We start from the raw sequence: 21,387 nt of genomic DNA, 5'->3' as shown, positions 1-21,387 counted from the left end.
CTTGCGATAACATTATATTTTATTTATATTGGATTTTAGCTGATTATGATTGTTAGGCTTCATATTATTGAGAGCAACATCTTGCGATAGCATGACCGTGTTATATTCCGGATTTGAGATTAGTTGGTAGAGTCCTATGACGATTCTGATTCTAAGAGAAAATGAGAATACCTTAATCATCTAACACTTAATATCTACTTCTCCTTGGTATCCAAATTTTATTTTATTTTATTTTTGATTCAAATCACGAATCAAACATGTCGGAAGATATGCATTCCAATTTATATTCCAGTGCATTTCCGAATTCGGTCGTGAACGAAGCACCACTTTACAACCGCCCCCCCCCCCCCCACAACAAAAGAAAAAAAAGGAACTCCGGAGCTTTTCTTGTTAAGCTGAGGTAGACTATTAAATTCTTCATTGGTAAAGCTAATTAGCCATGAATATAAATAGAACAGTATTTAGTGGTTCCAACTAATCTGGTTGGTAAATGATCTAGGTTCAAATCATGCCTAAACCAGTGTGGTTGTTGGGCTGGGGGAGGGGGTGGGGTGGCTGAGGAGAAATGCTTTGTGCATCGCAGGTGGTGTGCACCGTCCACGGTGATTGGCTCACGGAGCCGAGGTGTGGCATCCAAAAAAAATTTTTTTTTTTTCTTTTGACCCCATGCATAGGCCAATCACCATGGGCGGTGTGCATGGTGCACAAAGCATTTCTCGGTGGCTGAGTTTAACCCTCTTCTATGTCAGAAAAATAATTTCTAACTCACAGTTAGGTTGTTCATTCGAACAAAAGAACCAAAGTCCCCCTTGCATTTCAGCCTTCTTAAAACTTAGAGAACAACATGATTTGATTTAGGAAGAAGCAGAAACAAAACAATTCATCAGTCACAACTATATCATGCATTGTTCTCAGAGTACATGGTTATAGATATACCATCATCTGACTTCGTTTTCCTCACAAATATAGTAACTAAGAGAATGCGTATCCAATTGTGCTAATGGACAATTCTTAATCAGCATTTAATATTATAGGAAAGGATATATGGTAGCTTCACACACTGCTATTAAACCAAAAAGATGGAAGTTTTATTGCACCAAAGACAAACTAGGTTAAATTTAGTGGCACCAAATAACAAGTGAAAATTTTCTGATGCTTATCACAAAGACTAACCAGAGAGGATACATCAAAACCAACTAACAAGGAAACCTAAATTTCCCCTTAGTTCATCATGCACACTGATACCCTACTTTCCCTTTGCAATGAGCTCCTGAGCCATGGATGTGTTTGGGAGGGCTGGAATAGCTCCTTTCTGGGTGGTGCAGATCGCTCCACAAGCATTGGAAAATCTAAGCACCTCCTTCAGCTTTTCTTCATTCTACAGGTACAAAGCAATAATAATAACTGTGAATAATGACACTGATGTTAAAAGATTGTAATATTATGACAGACAAGAAGCTGATTCCAGAGGGCAGAAGGAAGTACATGGAAGAGGGAGTCATCCTTGGCAATGGAAACCAAAAGGGAACCAACAAAGGCATCACCCGCACCCGTTGTGTCCACAGTTTTCACTGAAAACCCAGGTACCTTTCCTTTGAAATTCTACATATAAAAAGACAAAAAATGTAGAAAGTTAGGACCTACAAAGTTGAAGATATAAAATCTAAATTATACACCTTTTTGAAACATATATATACCTACAATTCCGAGCATGTATAACTTTTTCCTTCTTTAAAAAAAAACTGCTTTTTCTTTGAGTTTTTTTATAAAAAAAAACTACTTTAACAAATACCAATAGGATATTAAGGACAATATACCTTAGTAAAGTATCTGCATCCCTTCTCGCCATCTGTGACAATAAGCAACTTCAACCCATCATACCACAGTTTCATAACAACATCCTCGCTCTGTGGATCTCCTTGTGTCAGGAAAGCCACCTCATCATCACTAACCTGCCGCAACACATTACCCAAAGTTTAAAATTGAAAACCAACTTCATATCTGATCATCTAGACACTTTTCAAGCTAGATGAAATCTTGGATGACTGCATTTAGTAACATAAGACGCCACTACAAACCAACTTGGAATCCATATATCATGGGACCCACCTTTTGTCTCTGCTAGAAATTCAGCTTTGTCTTGGCTAGCAAGACAAGAGGTGGCTATAACATGCTCTCCAACTTTGGTAAATCCAAGGCCAGAACATACAAGTGAGGTTTCCTAACAAAATATCACCAAATAAATTTGTTAATCTTCTTACATGCAATGAGGAGTATATTTTCTACCTTGATGAAGTCAGCCTCCTTCCAGATGCTCATAATTCCATCTCGAGCTGCTTCCTGTGATGGCCATAGGGGGAGCCTCACGTTGGGGTCGTAGGACAAGAGGACGCCAGCCTCCTTGGCAGCACGCATAGCAGCAAGATGAGCAGATCGACAAGGCTCAGCTATGAGACTAATGGAGCCATAGTGGAAGATCTTAGCACTGCGAATGAGGGAAAGGTCGAGTTCCTTCTCGGTCAGGAGCATGTCTGCGCTGGGGTTGCGGTAGAACATGAATTCCCGCTCGCCATTACTCTTCAAAGTCACAAAGGCCAGGGCGGTGCGGGCATGGGGGTCGAAGAGACAACCATCAGTGTCCACCCCATTCTTCTTCAGTATGTCAACCAGCATGTGTCCAAACTCATCGTCACCAAACTGCAGTGATGGAAGAAGAAAGTGTTTGAAAACCAAATATATGAATCACTTGGCAACAGTGGAAAGTGAAATGAGTAACAGATAAGCATCTGCTTTTTGTACCAACGCTTTGAATCATGATACATAACAATGTCATTTTGCAGCAATAGTAGCATGTTTTGTTCCATAGAAGTCTAATTTTTCTTGAAAAAAATAATTATTAGATTGCAAATTGAGAACATTCAGCAGATTCTGTTCAAAATTCTCTCTGTGATGTAATAAAGAGAAGAATGTGCTGAGTTTTGTGTCTTAGCATTGGAATATGTTTTCTAGTCACTATCCTATTCTATTGCTGCACCAATTATTCACTTTATTCACCCAGATCTTTAAAACGATAAAAGTGATGAATGACTTCATTTACAAACTTGCAGCAGTTGCCAGGAGATTAGGGACACAATGGCCACACAATTTAGTAATATAATAAAATGATGAGAAATATGGACAAGCACAGTAAAAATAAATGTTGGAAGCATCTTTTGTTTGGTAAATTAGATATGTACCTTAGTATCCAACTGCAATAGGTATTTACTGACTAATGATATGTTTCAGAGAAAAGAGGATCAAAACATGTATATATTTAGGTGTGAGAGCAGAGGCCACAGATTCTTCCACTACCCTCTCCCTTTCACTACCCTGCAAAACTGAGCTGCATGGAGTATATGTAATGGATAAGGTGATTGGAACTTCAAAACATGACCTAAGGCAATGTTTGCTCAATTATCCTATCCTTTGTGATATCTACCAAATAGCTGGGAATTAGTAAAGAAGGTGAAGAGAGGAGCTCGGGGAATTGGCGAAGATGGCTTATCTCCCTATCCATATTTTTTGAGTTATCCAGCTAAAACGTGGTTTAGAAAATGAGCCAGTACACCTGCATGTGCTATCATACATTGCTTCTATAACAGATATGTTATTATCTAGCTGCTACCTTGCTTGTGCTGGTGGTCAGGTAAGAAAAATAAGAGCTATTTTTTGTGATGTTCTGGTCCATTATATTTACATTTTTACTGTTCAAACCAAGATTTGAGTAATTTCCATTGAATTTTACCAAAAAGACCATCTATTGGCTTGTCTGGGCAAATTTATTGCCATCATAACAGCAAATAACGGTTTCAAAGTGGAACATATATGACAGGATCTTATTGTCTTGGTCTGAACAGGTGATTTCTTTCCAATATCTAGAAAATGTCTAGATTTCTTAGCCCAGTTAGGCTATTCGCAAGCCTTGTAACTCAGACGAAGAACAAAGAAAAGAAGGGGAAGAAAGAAAAACTGCCACCATATGGTCCTCAACAGATGTCTATGATTATCATGACTCCTAATTATTGTTCTGACTCATTCTGGTCTAGGACCCCTACATTCCCTCAAATCAAAGTCATCCCATGAAAACAAACATGTATTTAAGTTAAAGACTGGGGATCTCCATCTACTTCTGTATGGTCTTGCCTATGATATGCATGACATAGTTTACCATGGCTTTCAATTTTTATTCCATTTTGAAAATGATGGTATTGTGTTGGCTTTGAATTATTTTAGTAAGAATGGATTACAAACTTGGATGGCCAAATAACAGTTGCTGCTATCTGATGCGGGTAAAGGATGACACACTGGCTTCTGATGGTTGAAACCAGGTATGGCTATCTATTCAGGGCATGCAGCCAGCATAACCAAATGAAGATGCCAATCTTGTATTGGACGTGAAGTTCAGCTTATAATATTTTGTCAGAAGTGAGGGTTAGTCTACTCATGCTCCACTGCAGGTATGCTCATGACTCATGAGGCATGAGATGAACATTGTTTGAATGGTATTGTACTTAATTATATTGCCTAAAGCTTAATAATTTATGTGATTGAATTTCATTTTAATAGATAACTATTTATGTGAAAATGTTCAGGAGATCAACAGCCTAACTCACAATTCATGTATTTTTTTTTCTTTGAAGAATGCCCTTCTCAGTTATCAAGTTGCCAATAGGAGGAGACCTACTATGGACTTGGTTATTGTGATTTTCCCATCATTTTGGTATGGGCAGCCATCAATTATGTATATTGAGGGTCATTTATGTCCTCCGATTTTCTAAATTATGTCTGTGAAGTAATATTCATTTTCTTCCTTATTTCTGATCTATGTGCTCTGAAATATTTGTGTCAAATCCAGTTTTTTATTTAATGAAATAGATATAAATTTCTTGCCGGTAAAGAAATATAAAGTCATATACTTACATGATCTTATACTGCCAATTTACAACATTATAAAAGCAAATAAACAAATTCCAAAGTATGTGATCCAATCAATAATTAATGAATAAAAAATACTACTGCAATATTTACATAATACTATGATATAGTATAATTGTCTCATAATTACTGTAATCTGTAATATCACAATGTATAATACCCATATTATGTTATGTTATATTATATTTTTCTCTTTATTATAATATCTAATAAGATATTATTATATTACATGATATATTAATAATCAAGGAAAGATGAAATGGTATTATACTGTATTAATCAAAATAATATATTATTTAATACTTTATTATATGACACTTATTTTACCATATTAAATTTCAAATAATCAACAGTTGTTGTAATATATATATATATAATAAAATATAATGGTACTAGAGTTTTCATTAGTTAATTGTATAGCTATAGATAAATCTCATCCAAACACAAAAAGAGAATAACTGCAATTATTACCTGGCATAACATCATTTTTCCCCCAATGCAAAATAAAATTTATATCCATCTATACCGGTATAAAATAATATATTTGGTGAAACTTTTCCTAGACTTAAGGTCATCTTGATCTAAGCACTGACTATATAAAAGCCATTCACATTATGTATATAATATATTATAAATTCACTATAAAAAAAAAAAAAAAAGGGTGCAACAAACAATGGACCCCACACCAACAATTACTAATTCCCACTTGCGCACGGACCACCACCCACGTTGTTGCCCAAGCGCAGAAAATGGATGTCTGCTCTTCAGCGTCGGTCCCCACTCTTACTTTTCCGAGTGTACACATACGTACGCACACCCATGCATATACATATACATATATACATACATACATACATATATGCTCGATGGGTTTTTTGAACTAAGGATAGCTTCGTTATTTTTCAGTCGTATGAAGGTAAGATCCATCGGGGGAGGGGGGGCGGTGGAGGAGTTCTTTTATTCTCACCATGCTAAAAAGAATGTATCGTGCGTCGATTTTTTGATATGTATCTTTTTAATTATAATAATTTTAATTTAATTTTTTGAAATAAAATCAATCTCCACCGGCTAACAGTAACATACACATATGTGGCTGATGTACCTATGTGGTTCTTACATCGATCTTATTTTTATTGTCTGTCTGTATGCAGACCGGCTCATCAGAAATGCAGCTAGCTCGCTACCTAACTATTCATATTTGAACTTGTCGGCTTGCTCTTACTTTCATTTAGACAATCTGGATTGACTTGGTATATACATAAAGTCCTCCATGCATATAGTATATATTATAAGTGGCATCGTGGTTCTGGCAGGCGCATGGGACCTGAGATCACCACCAGCGCAAGTGCCAGCCCGGTAGGGCCTCGTGATAGGGACCTCTAACATCATAGATGAAAGGCTGCAATTGTTCCAGCGGTAGCGGAGTTGTCACCGTGCTGACACTTTAGTCATTTAGAATAAATTATTTTTTTATGGAGGTAATTATATATACCACCTAATATTTCAAAAATATATACAAAATTTTTTATTCAAATATAAAATTTAAAAAATATAAAAATATAAAAATAAAAAATGTAATATATTTTAAAATTTAAATAGATTAGATAGTGATGATAATAATAAAATTATTATTTTATTTAATAAAAAAATATTGACAAGGCTTACATATTATGTATCTAATAAAAGTTAGATAGCAGAATATATATGTCTAAAAAATTGAATGGAGAATCTATAATTATCTTCAATTTAAAAGGTAATTATTGTAATTTATTTAAAATATATCTGATTAGCTATTAAAAAATATATTTTTTATTTATAAATATTTAAAAAATAAAAATTAAAAAATAATATTTGGTAACATCATGCAAAGTAAAAAATTAAAATTAAAATAATTAAAATAATTATTTTATATATAAAATAAAAAAATTTATTTTTTCAAATTTTTATTTTTATTTTTTACTTTTGCACATCTAAACGCCAAACTAAAAATAAAGAGCCTGCTCGAATCTTCTTCTTTTGTCTAGCTCTTTATCTCTCTACTTTTTTCTTTCTCCTTTTTTAAATTTTTTTCTCCAATCGATCTTTTCATCTATCGTTCTCAAATGTTACTTTTTACTTTATAATAAGTTAGTTCTTAAACATATTTTTTATTTTTTTATTTTTATTTAATAATAAAAATTAAAAAAATAAAAATTATTTTTTAAAAATTAAAAATCAAAAATCAAAACGTGTAACCAAACACACCTTTAATTATTTAATATAAAAAATATGGTCAAAGTTTTATATGTTAGTGTATATCTAACACCGGAAGGTGCCGTTCCTATCCGTCCATCTGATAGATCCAACGACCATGCAATGGTAGGGCCCACATGACCGAATCACGTGAGCTCTCGGGTCAAACCCCACGCTGGACGGCGCACGTTTGCCCCCAGAAAGACGTATAATAAACGACGAAAAAAGTAAAAGAAACTGGCGATGGCTTCCGTCACTCCGATCTAGATCGGACGGTCCAGAACACCTCCGATCTCGATGTCGGCACGGGTTGCCGGAACCCGGGGAGAGGGACCGACGAACGAATCTCGAGCTCGGATCACAGATCTCGTATCCGCACCGCCGGTGACCACATACAACGAGAGCAAGAGAGAGAAGAGTGCGGAGGTTGGTGAAGTGGAGCCAGAATCAGATCTTTTGAACGGGGGGGACGTTTACCTTGCCGACGAAGGCGGAGCAGCCGCCGAGCTTGGTGATGGCTACAGCAACATTGGCCGGAGCGCCGCCGGGCGCCTTCACGAACCCACCGGACTCCGCCAGCGACAGCCCGGCGACGTCCGGCACGAAGTCGATCAGCATCTCCCCGAACGACACCACCAACGGTGCTCCCTCCGATCCGCTCGCCCGATCCTTCGCCATCTCCTTCCTACTCGATCTCAATCCCCAAACAAGACCACAAGAAGAAAGAAATAGAGACCAAAGAGAAACAGAGGAAGGAGAGGAGACGAGGTGGGGGGAGGTGCGTTTATATACAGAGGAGGAAGGGAGAGAGGGGTTGGGAGAATTTAATTATGTCAGTTGTTACTGATTAAAATGTAATTAATTTTGACATATCGGTCCCAGAGATTTGATCCTATTATTTATTATCTTGATTCTTGATACTTTTATACCTTCTTTTCCTCCCATTTTTATTACTTTTCTTTTCTTTCTTTTTTTTGGGATTATTTTTTTGATTTCGACGTGGATGAATCAGTGAGGATAAGAAATTTTTTGTGCACCCTGGGTGGTATAAAAAAATCGATATGGGGTACACCATTTTACCTTAGCTGATCTATCATTTTATCTTATTGATCTACGTAATCATCATTTTTTAATACACATAAATTATTTTAAAAAAATTACAATATCTTGTAGTATTATAGTCCAGAATATTATAATATGATCCAAAATATTATAATATAGAAAAGATATTTTTGTCCAAAAATATTTTAACACGTATTTAATGCCTATAAATCAATTTTTTCGTTTGAAAATTTTGAATGACGAAAATATCATCATCTTTTAGAAAAAATTATGACATCCTGTTCATATTACGTCCTGAATTATATATGGACAAAAATTATAACTTTTTAGATATAAAATATTGTAATATGAATATAAAATATTATAATTTAATTAAAAAATAAAAATATTTTTATCATACAAATTTTTAAATGAAAAAGATAGCTGGATCAATTAGATAAGGTCCTGTGCTCTACACCGCGCCTGTGGTACGCAAATTCCTAGTGAGCATTTGGTGGGATTTTGACAATTGGATGGGCCCCCATTTGCGTGAATTCGCCGTTAAATTTGATAGATAATTCCTTATTTAATTATACTTTTATGGAGAGTAGGATTTAGGGTATTAATCGAGGGATTGGGATAAGATTACGATACCTTCTTCGCCGGTAGGCAGGTAATGGCATCCTAACGAATTCAAAATTTAAAATCTTGAGCTGGATTCCGATTTTGCGGTGTTTCCTTGCCCAGCTTTGTTGATCAGGGCCGATAGCCCGATCAAGGATTGTAGGGTGGAGGATTTATTTGAGGGTGTACTGCCGTGTATTGCGAGCTTGGGAAGCAAACTGTTTTGCACGTGAGGTGTTTGATTTTGGACGAGCCCCGATCGTGCCGCTTGGTGGTCCAATTGGATCTACTATCCAAACGGAGCTACGAATGCATATGGATCTTATCAAATTAGGTTGATCATGATTTAATCCGATGTTTTGATCGAGTCTTAATATTAGATCCAAACTCAACTTAGTAGCCAAAATTCTCAACCCAACAGATTATTCGAGTCAACTTATGTCCATATACTATCTGACCTCAATTGAAAAACTCGAGTTTGCTTATCGGATCTTGATTAGGTTCGAATTGGATCTGGATCAAATGTAGCCGACTATATTTTACTACATGGATAACTACTGTTAACCATATAAAATAGATAATATATAATAATATTGCTCACAGAATAAATTAAGATATAAAAATAATTTTAAACATATCTTTTATGTTAAAGAAATTGCACATATAAATATTTAGCTCACTTGGATGGATGCAACAAATTGATACTTCAAGCAGATAAAATTAGAAGTACACCCGAAGACTTTTGATTAAGATGCAATCTCTCTAACCATCATTTTTATCTTGTTCTGGCCATGTTTTTGCATTGGTCATCACTTGATACTATAATACAATATAACATTATATCTCCATTTTATTCGTATAGACATAAAGATAAGATTACATAGATTTGCTTCAAACTAGAACAAGTGAAACAAACAACCATTAGTTTACTTTGCGGCAATCTAGCCTGATCTCTCCTTCATCCCCTTCCTTAACATCAAGCAAACCCATCTTGACCATTGCCTGCTGAAAATTGAAGAAGAACATGGCTTGATTCATAGCAAAAGCATTGACAAAGCGTCGTGTTTGCGGGTCTGCAAACAAGGACTGATCAGAGAACAGCAGTCCCATTCTCCTTTGCAGTGCATTGAAATAGGCATTGTCGAATGAGTTCCTTGTTGGATCGAGAGGCATCGGTGTATTGTCTCCTTGGCTGCATGTTCTTGACATCGACTTTGCGAAATTTGAATCTAAGTTTGGATCAACATCATGAGTTGAGTCGAAGTTGCTCAGCCGGTGCTTGAATGATGAGCACCTTGCTGCACCCAGAGTGTGAGCCCCTACAACAACAGAGGCAGGCAATGACTGAAGTTATTATCAATATAAAGACAACAGGTATGCATGCCTTCTCCTGAATGGTCCAGTAGTGACTACCATAGCCTAATACAAAAGCCAAACTATAAGAGAATTCTGAAAGTGGCTATGGTGTACTGTATCATCTTATGATGGTGATGATTTAACCCCTAGCAGGAGTCTAGATCTGATTTTATGTTTTAAGTACTTCAAAAAAATGAGGCATCTTTTAGTATTCATTTAGTTTTTATTGTATATAGTTCTTTTGTATGCAAAAATAGAACTCTCTAGGAACAGATTGATGTTTTAAGGGAATCTAAAATGAAAAATATAAGGAGAGGAAAAGATCACAAAGTTTCACCAAAGTATAAAATACCATTTCCATGAACTTATGATGGCTAATATCCAACTCTCAAGGCCACCAATCCAAACACAAATTTTAATTAATTTTTTGCTATTTGGAAAAACTATTTAAATTAATAAAAATATCATGAATTTGCAGTGCATTTAAAGATTTGAGGGGTTTCAAATGGCAAATTATGTCAGCAGTTATCTTAAGAGACTGAATTTCTTATTTAAGGTACATACTAGGCAATTAAAGAATTTTCTTTGTTTCATTTCCTCCTAAAAGATTTTGACCTTTTATTCAGTCCATATGCAATTTGGTTTCCCTACTAATGATGTAATTGAACAGTCAAAAAATATATAATATATACCAGATAAGACCACAAGCTCCTCAATGTTAAATCCATGCTGACCAAACATCTTGATAAGAGCTGTGGTGTTTAAGGTTGGTGCCGGCAAGTTGATGGTGTCCTCTATTTTGGACCTGCTCCCATCCATTCTTCCTTGGGGTATATCATAAAAGGGACCTCCAGACTAGAAATCAACAATGATATCAAAGATAAAAGGTTAAAAAACAAACAGATTAGTACCCACAAAAAAAAAAAAAAAAAAAAAAAAAATTCAGAAGGCAGAAGAAATATTTGTCATACAAAAAAAACTGCATCTCTAGCTGCAAGTGCGAGGATATCAGCACATGAAACAACTCCAGGGCATTGATCCTCAATCATTTGCTTGGCTTGATCGATGATCTCGTAGCCACGTAAACTTAGGTTTGCAGGAGAGTCCTTCTCTGCTGTGCTATCCCTTGTAGAATCAATAAGAACTGATCCATCACATCCCTGCATCCAGATGAAGAGAAATATTTAGAACAAACAGTTCAAGTAAACAATATCCACTGGAAATCTCATGATCACTGGCCTATTTTCAAATTGTGAATTCAGACTGTTCCAATTTTTCCTACTCATTAAATCTTTCTATGTAGTGTTTGTTTCTGGAAGCAGGTTGACAAGGTGGATTGTTATCCATTAGTGAATTATGAATTCAATTTATTATGCAATATATAGTTTTTTTTTTTTTTTTTTGGCAGGTCTCCTGAGTTGGGTGAATTATGACCTCAGAATTAACGTAATGGATGTCCAAGAAGCATACATGTTCAAAGAAAATAAGTAGCAGCACAGGAGAAACTAGATAGAATAAAACAAACCTGGATGAAACAGTCATGGAAGTGCATTCTCAGTAGTCCTGCAGCCAGAGTAGGATCCTGACGCAGAGCTTGATCCACAACATCCCTAACAATCGGCTCTGCGATAGGACAGCTCATATCATAATAACCCATGGATAGAGCATCGACATGAAGCCTAGCTCCACTCATTAGGACCTCAATTAACATTAACAGCTTCACCACATAAGAAGCAATCATCCTCAATATTTTGAATTCTACAAATGATGTAGAAAAGTGGAAGGTGGCAAAAATGATGCAATACTATCTTAGCTTGTTTAGGAGTCCGAGACAATGAGATGGAGACAAAAAAAAATGAAAGAGTTCAAGAGTACTCCAGAGGAACTTGAAGAACGATTGCGATTGCAATGACCGGAGAGGGAGGTGGGTATATATATATATAGATAGATAGATAATTGCATTACGATTGCACTAGGACTAGAATATTCTTCTGATGAAAAGAGGCAATTTATATAACCACTAGAGCTTAATGCCACCAGGAATTAAGATAATGATCTTCCAACGGAAGTCAAAAGGGTCCCTAGAGCTGCATGAATTGTCATCCAACTAGAAAATGATCAAACTTTTGCACACACTTGCATGTAAGGTGATACTAGAAGCCTATGTGCATGCGCACTTCATTGTCTCCACCACGTGTTTGATCGTGATCTGGTCCAGAAACAAGGCGTTTTTAATGCACTAAAGGACGGTAATGACCACCAACAACGTCACCAAACGCCTAATGGGCAACTCTAGATTATATAAAAGCTAAAAAGGATTTTAGGTGAAGAACTTTACTAAAAAAGAATTGGATTGATTGTGTGTGGCGCAAGTCAATGGAAGTGGGGGTGCTGCAGCTGGTTTCCATTTTCAAATGCCATCTCCCCCTCAATTGTCATCATGCTCAAAGAAAGTGGGCTACTCCTCTTTCTTTAAAAAAGTTGGATAAATACGCGTGAACTCCACAGGTTTATAGGAGGCCATTCGGATATCTGAATTGAAGCAAGAAATATGATGATGGCCGACCAAACAGCATGATTGGCTACAAGATAGATGAGTCATGGAGGATTAGACTTAATTATTCTAAATTACAGACTTCACTGAAACATCTAAATAAGATACTTATAATGGTTTTGGTGTATGAAATCAGACCTTGGTGGAATAAGCTACAAGTCTAAAGATGGCACTAGAGCCTGATGGAAATGCTGTTCTTGGAGAACTAGCAGCAGTGCACCAATCAGAGCCTAGATATTGATGGTACTTTCTTCCTCTGAACTCATCCACCTTTCCACAAAGCTACGAAAGTGGATTGCCTACGCATTGCAGAATTGCAGGCTCGTGGTGGTACCACTTTAGGTTGCCGAGGTTCGCAGTATTGTGGTGCCTTCCGACCAAGACACGTGGAAAAGCAACAAGGAAGGGGGTGCAATTCCGATGTTTGTTTTGACTGAGAACATCTGGTCGGTTTGATATAGAGGACTCGATACTGTTTTGAACTTTGAATCTCTTTGCCAAGTAGCCGTTGCTGTTGTAGATGGCACAATATTGTTGTCGGACCCGAAGTGGAGAACTCAGGCCCATGAGAGCATGCAATTGAACAGTCTTCCAATTAAACGGTGATTTCATGAATCTAGAACAAGACGAGAACCTTGGGGAGACACAACTATTGGGATATACCGACCGGTCGCTCTCGCGCCGACTCACCGTTAGGCCCACCTAACCGGCGCCCGACTCTACCGACCGCACCGACCGACACCGTCCGACCGAAGGTATGTCGGTCGGGAAGACCCTTCCCGTTCCCGACTGGCCGAACGACACGGCCCGACCTCCGATCTTGGCAACGTATCAGACTGACCATCGGGGGTGGTGGCCGATGTCCGATCCCCGCAATGCGCCGCGCCAGCCGACGGTGTACCTACCCGACATCCTATGACCAAATGCCGATGTATGGTCGGTCGGCTTCTCTAGACGCCGTATGACTGCTGAAGGACGCCCGTCCTGACAGAGGCGTGCGGCATAGCCGCCTTGGGACATCGTCCTACCCTGGACATGGGTCAACCCTAGTGATTTGACAGCCCCACGACGGCTCTGACAGCCTCCGGCGATTTGACAACTCTCCATTGTCTGCGCTATTAATGACGGCGCCATGCTGCGCTCTACTATAAAACGGGGAAGGCAACATTGCCGGAGGAGGTTCTTTCGAAGCCTCTGAACTCTCCCTCTCTAGCTCTCTCTCTCTCTCTATCGCTGATCTCTCCTGATTCTTTTCTATTGTTGCCTAGTCTCCTCTCTGACTTGACCGTCGGAGGGTCCCCATCGGAGGCATCTCCGGTCAGTGTGGACTTCTTTTGCAGGCGCTAGTTTTCCGACGACCAGGCGACGAGGGGATTGGCCGCAACAGGTTTTGGCGCTCCAGGAAGGGGACGACAGGGATCACGACCCCCACAGAATTCGAAACATCCTTTCGAGATGACAAGAATCAGGGCTCAACGATCGAGGGCCACCGGATCGGCAAGGCACTCTTTCCGTCGGGAAGAGGCCTCTCCTCCACCCTTTATGGCGGAACCTAGCTCTCCACATCCTGTGGTGACCACGGAGGCGCAGATCGCGGCAATAGTACGGCAGATGACCGTGCTGACGGACGCGGTCAAGAGCCTTCAATAACATCCAACCCGGTTGCCACACTCGCTAGCGGAGCAGCCGGCGACACACCCGATGCCCTCCAGAAATAGCCGCCGACACCCGCGTCGGTCTCCGTCCCCTCCTCGGGAGCAGCTGTCACAGCACTCCCACCGAGGGGAGGAGAGGCGGCCGCGGCATGATACCCATCGATCTCGACAACCATCTCCTTCCCAGCTGAAACGAGCAAGGAAGGAGAAGCGACCGCGGACACCGTCCGCCTCCCTCTCAGATTCGTCGGGAGACTCCACTCCCGAGATCTCTCAGCACTGACGGGCCGACGACTACGAACGCAAGTTCGAAGAAATCGACCGTCGACTCGCCCAGCTGCAGGTGGATGGACAGAAGTCCTCGAATGACGTCGACTTCCAAACCGCCCAACTTCTCTCCCGACACATCCTCGACGAGCCGATCCCTAGTCGGTTCAAGATGCCCCATGTGGAACCCTATGACGGCTCCACCGACCCAGTTGACCATCTGGAGAGCTACAAGGCTCTCATGACGATTCAAGGGGCAACCGATGCCCTTCTCTGCATCGGCTTCCCCGCCATACTTTGCAAAGCTGCCAGAGCCTGGTACTTCGGCCTCCGCTCAGGAAGTATTCACTCCTTTGGACAGCTTGAGCACTCTTTCGTGGCCCATTTCAGCATCAGCCGGAAGCCGCCACGAACCTCGGACAGTCTTTTTTCTCCTAAACAGGGAGAAAATGAGATGCTCCGGCACTTCGTGATGCGATTCAACGCGGCCACGCTTGAGGTTCGGGACCTCAACGAAGACATTGCTATTTCAGCCTTGAAGAGGGGGCTAAGGGGGTCTCGATTTACATACTCCTTGGATAAGATCCTCCCCCGGACATACGCCGAACTACTGGAGCGCGCGTATAAATATATGCGCGCAGACGAAGGAGCTTCCGACCGATGCCTGACCGAAGCCAAGGGCCCGAAGGAGAAGCGAAGGAAAGGTCGGGCCCCCGTCGAGCCTAGCGGGCCCCCGACCAACAGACATGTCTCACCCCAGCGATGGAGCTCGAGGTCGCCTCGACGGCGAAGTCCGAAGCTGATGCGTCCCAGGTATGACTCTTATACTCCCCTCTCTGCTCCTCGTGCGCAGATCTTAATGGAAATCGAAGGGAAAGAATATTTGCGACGGCCTCCGCCTTTAAAGGCAAAGGGCCTCGACCGGTGGAAGTACTGTCGATTTCATCGGGGCCACGGCCACAATACCGAACAGTGCATCCAGCTCAAGGATGAGATCGAGGCCCTCATACAATAAGGGTACCTCGAAAAATTCTGTAGGAACCCGCCGACTCGACCCATCCCCGACCGACGACCCCAACCAACTAAGGAGGCGACGAACAATCAGCCCATGGCCGGGGTCATCAACATGATCTCCAAACGATTGGACCTGGGGATGACTGCTGGAGGGGAGCCGACGAAGAAGCTACGCCAAGACAATGCAATTACCTTCACGGATGAAGATGCTCGGAGAATCCAAACTCCCCACGACGACGCTGTTGTTGTTTCGGCAACGATAGCAAATTATGATGTAAGAAGAATCTTTGTTGATAATGGAAGTTTCACTAATATTTTGTTCTACTCGACTTTCTCCCGAATGCGACTGTCGGCTGATCGGCTTGAAAGAGTCTCCGCGCCCCTGGTGGGTTTCGCCGGGGAAGCCGTCACGGTGGAAGGAGAAGTTACTCTTCCCGTGATGACTGGAACCGAACCACGATAATGCACCATCCACCTAACTTTTGCAGTCATCCGAGTATCTTCGGCCTACAACGCCATACTTGGAAGGTCCGGACTAAACGCCCTTAGAGCAATAGTCTCAACGTACCACTTGTTGGTCCGATTCTCGATCAAAAATGGAGTCGGGGAGATATGCGGGGACCAACAGCTCGCTCACCGATGCTTCCAGATCTCTGCTCGAAGTAACGAAGCAAAGGACTCCCTAACAGCCGACAAGTTGAACCAGCGGGGAGAGGAAGAATGGGGCGAACCGGCCGAACAGCTTATTCCCGTCCTGATAAAGGAGAATCCCGAACGAGTGGTCTGGGTCGGATCTCAATTACCCGACCCCGAGCAACGACAGCTAGTGGAGCTGCTGAAGGCCAATGCCGACGTATTCGCCTGGTCAGCAGCGGATATATCCGGCATCCCCCCGGAGATGATGACTCACCGACTCAACATCGACCCAGCAATGAGGCCGGTGAGGCAGAAGAAGCGATCTTTTGCTCCCGAGAGACAGAAGGCCATCGACGAGGAAATGGACAAGCTACTCGAGGCAGGCTTCATCAGAGAAATGACGTACCCCGATTGGCTCGCCAATATTGTCATGGTGAAAAAAGCCAACGGGAGATGGAGGATCTGCATCGACTATACCGACCTAAATCGCGCCTGCCCGAAAGACAGCTTCCCACTTTCAAAGATCGATCAGCTGGTAGACGCGACGTCCGGCCATCGACTGCTCAGCTTCATGGACGCTTTTGCCGGATACAATCAGATCCAGATGGCGTCCGAAGATGAGGAGCACACAGCCTTCGTGACCGTCAAGGGCCTTTACTATTTCTGAGTTATGCCCTTCGGACTGAAGAACGCCGGAGCCACTTACCAGCGACTCATCAATAAGGACTTCAAAGACCAAATCGGGCGCAACATGGAGGTGTACGTGGACAATATGCTGGTAAAGAGTGCGTAGACTACAGATCATGTTTGAGATCTTGAAGAAACTTTTCGTACTCTACGACAACACCAGATGAGGCTGAATCCGACTAAGTGCACCTTCGGGGTGACTTCGGGGAAGTTCCTCAGGTTCCTCGTTTCTCAACGAGGAATTGAGGCTAACTCTGAGAAAATAAAGGCAATCATCGACATGTTGAAGCATGATCTCGGCTCCTCCCACGGACCTTAGGTGCAGCGGAACCAGCAACGAACAGATCTGGAGACTTCTGGACTCGATCCAAGGCCCTTGACGAAATCAGCCTGGTTGCTGTCTTCTTCGTCAGCCTTTCATTCCGGATGAAGAACGTCTCTGAAAATACCTCTAAAAAATTCAAGATCTGGTACCCAACCAGATCAGGCCTGGACCGAGGTCTTCCAATTTGTAGATCTTAAATCGGGATATTCTAGATAGGGAAGAAGGTAGATGGATACAGACCTTGCAGATCTGTCCTGCTGCAGCCTTTCCTATAGATCTGTTGATGGAGATCTCACCCGTGCCTCAAACGACCTCAGATCAACTCCAGATCTTAGAGAGACTTGTATCAACCTCTTCTCAAGAGATTCCAGGTCCTGAACCTAATGTTTGGGTGGCTGCAAGAGAGGGAGAAGAGAGAGAGTCGGCGGCTGTAAGGGGGAAGGGGCTAGCGCCTCCTTGCTTTTCTTTCCTTTTATGGACCTGGCGGCAAGAAACCCTAGGGTTTCTTGCTCCTGGGGCATGGAGAATGGTTGGAGAGAGAGGGAGAAGAGAGAGAGAGACTTGGGAGAAAGAGTTCTGTATTTCTTTGGCTTGATCAAACCTATACAAGTACATGTATATATAAACACAGTGTCAAGTGACCCAAACCCAAAACTTCCTTGACCAACTCTATGGGAGATTAGGTTAACCCAAGCCCATGTACACCCATGACTCGACCTAATCTCACCTATCCTGGGCTCAGACCTGACCCATAAAGAGTTGGTCTCTTGAGGTCCACATAACCTAGACCTCAAGAACCCGAAAGGCCCACAGCCTTTTAACCTAGGGCCCAACTAGCTCTAGAGCCTCCATGAAGCCCTCATGAATGATGGACCTTGATCTTAGCCTTGGTCCCCTGGGCTTTGGGCACACTACCTGGATCACAACAATCTCCACCTTGGTGTCCCAAGGCCTCAACCAGCTCCACTCTGTCCATCAGCCGAATCAGCTCAACACATCTCTGAAAGCTGTCCCGTGGAAGTATCTTCGTAAGTGCATCAGCTGGGTTCTCCTTGGTGTGTACCTTTACCAGCTCCACCTCGCCATCCTCCACAAGCTCCCTGATCCGATGATACCGAATGTCGATGTGCTTTGTCCTTGCATGATAGACTGAGTTCTGTGCTAATAGAAGTGCACTCTGACTGTCACAGTGTACTCTAATGGCCTCCTGAGTAAGGCCTATCTCTGTCAACAAACCCTTCGGCCAAATTGCCTCCTTAGCTACTTCTGTCAGCCCGATATATTCCGTCTCTGTAGTGGATAGGGCCGTGATAGGCTGCAAACACGATCTCTAAGAAATATGACCTCTATACAGGCTAAAGATGAAGCCTGTCGTAGACCTCTGGGTATCCACATCTCCACCAAAGTCTGCATCTACATAACCGCCAATCAGCCCCTGAGCCTCCCTGGACATGTCAGAGTATCCCACTGCACCTCCTCGCTGTCCGTAGCAGATGCCAACTCCAACTGAACCCGTCAGGTATCTGAATATCCACTTCAGAGCTCTCCAGTGCTCCCTGCCAGGCTGCGCCATGAACCTGCTAACCTGACTCACTGCATGAGCGATGTCTGGCCTACAACAGACCATCGCATACATCAAGCTCCCAACTCCTGAAGCATAAGGAACCTTCTCCATCTCCTGAGCCTCCACCTCAGTCTGTGGCACCATGGTCTTCGAGAGTCTGAAGTGACCGACAAGTGGCAGCTCCGCCGACTTTGCTCCCTTCATCCCGAACCTCTCTAAGACCTTCTGTATGTAGCCCCCCTGAGATAGATGCAGCACCCTCCGGGCTCGGTCTCTGAAAATCTCCATGCCTAGGATCTTCCTTGCAGGGCCCAAATCCTTCATCTCAAACTCCCAAGATAAGGATGCCTTCAGATCCTGCACAATCTTCCTACTCTTGCATGCTATAAGCATGTCATCCACATACAAGAGTAGGAACAACCTAGAACCATCCTCAAGAGACTGAACATAAACACAGGGATCAAACTCGCACCTGAAAAGTCCAATACTGCGCACATAGGAGTCGAACCGTTTGTACCATTGCCTCGGTGACTACTTCAGCCCGTACAGCGACTTCTGCAACAAACAAACCTTTTCCTTTGATCCTGGATCCCTGAAATCAGGTGGCTGCTCCATGTAAATCCTCTTCTCCAAATGTCCATGGAGGAACGCCGTCTTGACATCCATCTACTCCAGCTCTAAATTCTGAGCTGCTACAATGCTCAGCAACACTCTGATAGAAGTATGTCTGACGACGGGAGAGAAGACCTCACTGAAGTCGATGCCTTCCTTCTGGGAGTATCCCTTGGCCACTAACCTCACCTTGAATCTAATACCTCCCTGCTCTGAAGGCCCGTCCTTGCGACTGTAGACCCATTTGCAGCCAATGGGCCTCTTCTCCTGTGGCAACTGCACCAATCACCACGTCTGGTTCTGGTAGAGAGACCGCATCTCCTCGGACATCGCTTGGACCCACCGCTCTCTGTCCTGGCTCTCAATAGCCTCCTGATACGTATATGGGTCTCCATTCACTGTCACCAAGACATATGACAGCATCTCCTCGAAGCCATATCGGTTCGGTTGACTGATGGTCCTCTTGGGCTTGTGTAGGGCAACACCGATATCAGTCCTCGATCTAGCTCGCTCCTGCTGGACCTCTCCGCCTCGATCATCCGTCCGAGTCCTCTCCACCTGTGGAGACACCTTAGGTAGGTGCTCCACCTGAATGTCATGTCCTCCAGTAGTACCTGCAAGAGGCAAAATCAAAGAGGTTAGCTGTCCAGCAACGCCCTGCTGGACCTCCTCCTGCTCCTGCTGCTCCTCCATGCCTGCTCGCCTCCGTAAGACTGACTCCTCATCAAAAGTCACATCCCGACTAATGATGACCTTCTTTTCCAAGGGATCCCACAGCCTGTATCCCTTAACTCCTCACTGATAGCCTAGAAACACCGTCTTGCATGATCTGGCGTCTAGCTTGCTCCGCTCACCAGCTCTAATGTGCACATAGGCCGTGCACCCAAATACCCGTATATGGCCCAGCCCAACTGTCCTCCCAGACCACACCTCCTCTGGAAGCCTGCCATCCAACCTGGTGTGAGGTGACCGATTGATCAAGTAACCCGCTGCGTCTACTGTGTCAACCCAGAACTTCTTTGGAAGCCCTGTCTGCAGCCTCATGCATCGTGCCTTTTCCAGAAGTGTTCTGTTCATCCTCTCGGCCACCCCATTCTGCTGTGGAGTCTCCTTAACTGAGAAGTATCTCCTGATCCCACACTCCTCACAGTAATCCTGGAACTCTCTGCTGGTGTACTCCCTACCATTGTCTGACCTCAGACACTTTACACTCCTCCCCTGCTCCTTCTCCACCTCAGCTCTCCAGATCTTGAACTTGGTGAAGATCTCTGACTTCTCTCTCATGAAGTAAATCCAGAGTTTCCTTGAGAAATCATCAATCAGGGTCATGAAGTATCTGGCCCCATTCCTAGCTAAAACTGGGGCTGGTCCCCACACATCCGTGTGTACTAACTCCAGAGGGGCTGCACTGTGGGCTGTACTGATGTTGAACTAAACTCTCCTCTACTTTTTCATCTGGTAAGGCTCACAGATCTCTCCTGTAGCACCATCCTCCAAATCAGAGATGAGTCCTCTCCTGCTCAACTCCCTCAGCCCCTTGTCACCCATGTGGCCTAGGCGGTAGTGCCACATCCTGTAAGCCCCCTACTGGTCCTGTGCTGCAGTTGTTGCATCAGACTCTTCGGTCACCACAGATTCCTCCATGCGATAGAGGTTATTGTCCAACCTCCTGCCTCTCATCACTACCATAGCTTCATTGGAGATGTTCAGTACTCCGCTTCTAGCCCTACTGCTGAAGCTGTATCTACTGCGCTCTAAGTAGCCTAGTGACACCAGATTCTTTTCCAGCTCCGGGATGTGCTTTACATTTGTCAATGTCCTCACAATCCCATCAAACATCCTCACC

General features: G+C 42.6%; 2 protein-coding genes across 2 annotated transcripts; both read right to left on the bottom strand.

Annotated features, from left to right (window-relative positions):
- Positions 1-992: 992 nt before the first annotated feature.
- Positions 993-7,997, bottom strand: LOC105034592 (fructokinase-2). The gene is made up of 5 exons (XM_010909807.3): positions 7,684-7,997; positions 2,287-2,697; positions 1,818-1,952; positions 1,486-1,602; positions 993-1,378 (listed from the first exon to the last, which is right to left on the bottom strand). Exons 1-5 carry the CDS (start codon positions 7,882-7,884, stop codon positions 1,247-1,249), a joined length of 996 nt encoding a protein of 331 aa, XP_010908109.1. The 5' UTR covers positions 7,885-7,997; the 3' UTR covers positions 993-1,246.
- A 1,699-nt stretch (positions 7,998-9,696) lies between these two features.
- On the bottom strand, positions 9,697-12,184 carry LOC105034583 (peroxidase 47). The gene is made up of 4 exons (XM_010909798.4): positions 11,753-12,184; positions 11,199-11,387; positions 10,920-11,082; positions 9,697-10,190 (listed from the first exon to the last, which is right to left on the bottom strand). Exons 1-4 carry the CDS (start codon positions 11,966-11,968, stop codon positions 9,793-9,795), a joined length of 966 nt encoding a protein of 321 aa, XP_010908100.1. The 5' UTR covers positions 11,969-12,184; the 3' UTR covers positions 9,697-9,792.
- Between the last annotated feature and the right edge of the window lie 9,203 nt (positions 12,185-21,387).

Source organism: Elaeis guineensis, chromosome 1 (assembly GCF_000442705.2).
Source record: "Elaeis guineensis isolate ETL-2024a chromosome 1, EG11, whole genome shotgun sequence".
NCBI lineage: Eukaryota > Viridiplantae > Streptophyta > Magnoliopsida > Arecales > Arecaceae > Elaeis > Elaeis guineensis.
This window is presented reverse-complemented; position numbering and strand designations above follow the sequence as displayed.

What these genes read in the sequence shown, in the direction of transcription:
- LOC105034583 (XM_010909798.4), bottom strand. Translation starts at nt 11,968, where the DNA reads ATGATTGCTTCTTATGTGGTGAAGCTGTTAATGTTAATTGAGGTCCTA. An exon ending in TCCATGACTGTTTCATCCAG is followed by an intron (nt 11,388 to 11,752) that starts GTTTGTTTTATT and finishes ATCTGGATGCAG; the next exon opens with GGATGTGATGGATCAGTTCT. An exon ending in GGAGCTTGTGGTCTTATCTG is followed by an intron (nt 10,191 to 10,919) that starts GTATATATTATA and finishes CTGTTGTTGTAG; the next exon opens with GGGCTCACACTCTGGGTGCA.
- LOC105034592 (XM_010909807.3), bottom strand. Translation starts at nt 7,884, where the DNA reads ATGGCGAAGGATCGGGCGAGCGGATCGGAGGGAGCACCGTTGGTGGTG. An exon ending in AGGAGGCTGACTTCATCAAG is followed by an intron (nt 1,953 to 2,286) that starts GTAGAAAATATA and finishes GTGTTGCGGCAG; the next exon opens with GTTAGTGATGATGAGGTGGC. An exon ending in AGGATGACTCCCTCTTCCAT is followed by an intron (nt 1,379 to 1,485) that starts GTACTTCCTTCT and finishes TTGTACCTGTAG; the next exon opens with AATGAAGAAAAGCTGAAGGA.